Source organism: Natrix helvetica (genome assembly GCF_964273705.1).
Source record: "Natrix helvetica genome assembly, chromosome: 1".
Classification (NCBI taxonomy): Eukaryota; Metazoa; Chordata; class Lepidosauria; order Squamata; family Natricidae; genus Natrix; species Natrix helvetica.
In genome coordinates, this window is record NC_138548.1 from 366626270 (window position 1) to 366629668 (window position 3399).

The window sequence follows — 3399 nt, forward strand, 5'->3', positions numbered from 1 at the left end:
GGGAGATTCTCAGTCATCTAGGCCATGGTTGTCCCATAGATACTTTTTTCAAGAGGCAACTGGACTTCGTTTTTCCTTGAAGACACTTTCACTTCTCATCCAAGAAGCCTCTTCAATTCTGACTGAATGGTGGGGAATGGGAGGATTTATATTCCTTGCCGTCGGTCGTCTGGTCGTTAGCACTCTTTCTAAGAATCGTTGAGGCCATTTGGAAGTTTTTCTAGTCATCTGAATGGTGCCAATAGGTGTTCTTTTTGGAACTGCTGAAAGGACTGTGTTGTAAACAGGAGATAGGTGGTATTTAGGCTTTTGGGTTAATGACCTTTCTTTTCCAATATACTTTGAGCCTCTGGATTAAGGGCGAAATGGGCTAGTTTTCCATTGAAAACATGCTGTTTAGAGTTAATTGAAGAACTCTTTTTTTTTCCTTTCAAGGATTTGATTTTGCTAAGAAAAAAAAATGAATAGTGAAGGCAAAGTAGTTTTTATAAATCCCTGCTGGAATTGGCTACTTTTGAGCGCTCCGAAGGCTTCAGGGACCGTCCGGACGGTCCCTGAAGCCTTCGGAATGCTTAAAACCACCCTCCGAGCAACCCGGAAGTCACTTCCAGTTTGCTCGGAGGGTGGTTTTAAGCGTTCCGAAGGCTTCAGGGAAGCCTCCGGATGGTCCCTGAAGCCTCCGGAGGGCCTCCGGGGGGAGGGAGGCTCTTTTCGCCCTCCCCAGGCTCCTATAAAGCCTCTGGAGCCTGGGGAGGGCGAAAAAAGCATGTAAAAATGGGGGGGATAGCGCATTGTGCGCACATGCGCACTGGGGGGGTTGTGCGTTGCATTATGGGTGCGGCACGCCCGCACACGATCCCCCTGCGCTCCCCCCACTTGTGGCATGCGAGCCAAAAAAGGTTCGCCATCACTGGTATAGGATCTCCTGCCACAGGAAGGAGGTCCGATTAGAAGACCTTTAAGGTCCCTTCGAACCCTATTATTCTATGTGACTTCCTGTAGCTTTATATTTTACTCCAAGCTTCCTTTCATTGTCATTTCTCTTTTCCTTTGAAGGTAATAATGGGCAGGAGAATAAAGCTTCTGGGGAATCGTTCCAAATGATGAGTTCTGGAGACGGAATGCAGAAGCGTGCAATGCAAATGCAACTAGAAAGCCACGAGAAAAAACAGTTAAATAATTGGAATCAGGAAAGCTTATCTTCCATTGAGGCTCTGATGAAAGACTTTCTTGCCCAACAAGGGAAGATAAAGAAGAAATATTTTGAGAAACGTGTACGACAGTTCAAAAATAAATTAGATGTAAATAAACGCTATCCAATGCAAGCCAAAGGAGAAGGTCATGTGTACAGAGACAATTGCAAAAAATTCAATTGGACTTGGTCTTTTTGTCATGAAAATAAATCCAGTTCATCTCAAAACAAAATTCGCCCAGGAGAGAAGCCATATAAATGCCTGGACTGTGGAAAAAACTTCTGTGAAAATGGATCTCTTACTATTCATAAAAGGATCCACACAGGAGAGAAGCCATATAAATGTTTAGAGTGTGGGAAGAGTTTCAGAAGAAGCAGTCAATTTACTTCCCATAAGTGGATCCACACAGGGGAAAAGCCATATAAGTGCAGTGTGTGTGCAAAGGGTTTCTGTGAAAATGCATCTCTTCTGAAACACGAAAGGATCCACACAGGGGAGAAGCCATATAAATGTGTGAAGTGTGGGAAAACCTTCGTTCAGAGCAGTCATCTTGCTTCCCATAAAAGGATTCACACAGGGGAGAAGCCATATAAATGTAGAGAGTGTGGAATGAGTTTCAGTAGATGTGGTTCCCTTACTTTCCATAAAAGGATCCACACAGGAGAGAAGCCATATAAATGCATGGAGTGTGGAAAGAACTTTACTAAAAGGAGTGTACTTACTTCCCATAAAAGGATTCACACAGGAGAGAAGCCATATAAATGCTTGGAGTGTGGAAAGGCCTTCAGTCAACAGGGTAATCTTACTTCCCATGAAAGGATGCACAGTGGAGAGAGGCCTTACAAGTGTCGAGAATGTGGAAAGAGCTTCTCTGAAAATGCATCGCTTACAAAGCATAAAAGGACCCACACGGGGGGAAAACCATATAATTGTTTGGAGTGTGGGAAAGGCTTTGGTACTAGTAGTAATCTTAATTCCCATAAAAGAATCCATGCCGGGGAAAAGCCATATAAATGTATGGAGTGTGGAAAGACCTTCATTAATAGTAGCCAGCTTACTTCCCATAACTGGATCCACACAGGGGAGAAGCCATATAAATGTGTGAAGTGTGGAAAGGCCTTCAGTCAACAGGGCAATCTTACATCCCATGAAAGGGTACACAGTGGAGAGAGGCCTTATAAGTGCCCAGAATGTGGAAAGAGCTTTTCCGAAAATGCATCCCTTACGAAACATATAAGGATCCACACTGGGGAAAAACCATACAACTGCTTAGAGTGTGGAAAGGGTTTTACTACCAGTAGTAATCTTCATTCCCATAAAAGAATCCATGCAGGGGAGAAGCCATATAAATGCATGGAGTGTGGAAAGACTTTTACTCAGAGCAGTAATCTCACTTCTCATAAAAGAATCCACACGGGCGATAAACCATATAAATGCATGGAGTGTGGAAAGAGCTTTTGTGAAAATGCACTTCTTATGAGACATAAAAGGATCCATACAGAAGAGAAGCCATATAAATGCATGGAGTGTGGAAAGGGTTTCTGTCAAAAGTCATCACTTATGAGACATAAAAAGATCCACGCAGAGGACAAGCCAAATAAATGTTCGGAATGTGGAAAGAGTTTCAGGACAAGGAATGACCTAATTTCCCATACACAGATCCATTTGGGTGAGAATCTATGGAAATTTTTGATTTAATTGATTAAATCTGCATTTCCTATTTGTGTATACTGAACTAATGAAGGGACATTTTTTAAGTCCGACCCTCAAAGCTGACAGTACCAGGGAGATGAATTTACCAATGGGAAAAACATGGGTATGTCTGTTTTAATTATATTAACTTTTAGATAATTATTATGCCTAATTGATAATATCCAACCCTTTTTATGCTGGTCTTTGACTAAGAAAGAATTGATTTCATTATTATGAACCAGATTTTTGAAAGTGCCATTTTTAAGGGCTATTGCTATTGCACATCAACAAAAGATTTTTTTCCCCTTAAGTTTACATTTATCCCAGTTTCCAGTTGATCATAATTCTTAGTTGGATACACTTTTAACAAGTGCAGAAGGGACTGTTTTTATTGGATGTATCTCTTCCAGATAAAGCTTGATTGGTCTTTCTTCCACTATAGCAGATATGCAGGTAGAAATTCAACCGATCCAAAGACACTTGCCATGGTTTCCTTTCCTTCTTTTTCATAATC

General features: G+C 41.6%; 1 protein-coding gene across 1 annotated transcript in view; it reads left to right on the forward strand.

The window, feature by feature from the left end:
- Positions 1–3002, forward strand: part of LOC309384788 (uncharacterized protein) — a 14592-nt gene extending 11590 nt beyond the window's left edge. The window contains exon 6 of the mRNA XM_081938571.1: positions 1057–3002. Within this exon, the coding sequence (XP_081794697.1) occupies positions 1057–2891 (1835 nt within the window). The 3' untranslated portion in view covers positions 2892–3002. The remainder of the gene's footprint in view (positions 1–1056) is intronic.
- Positions 3003–3399: the final 397 nt, after the last annotated feature.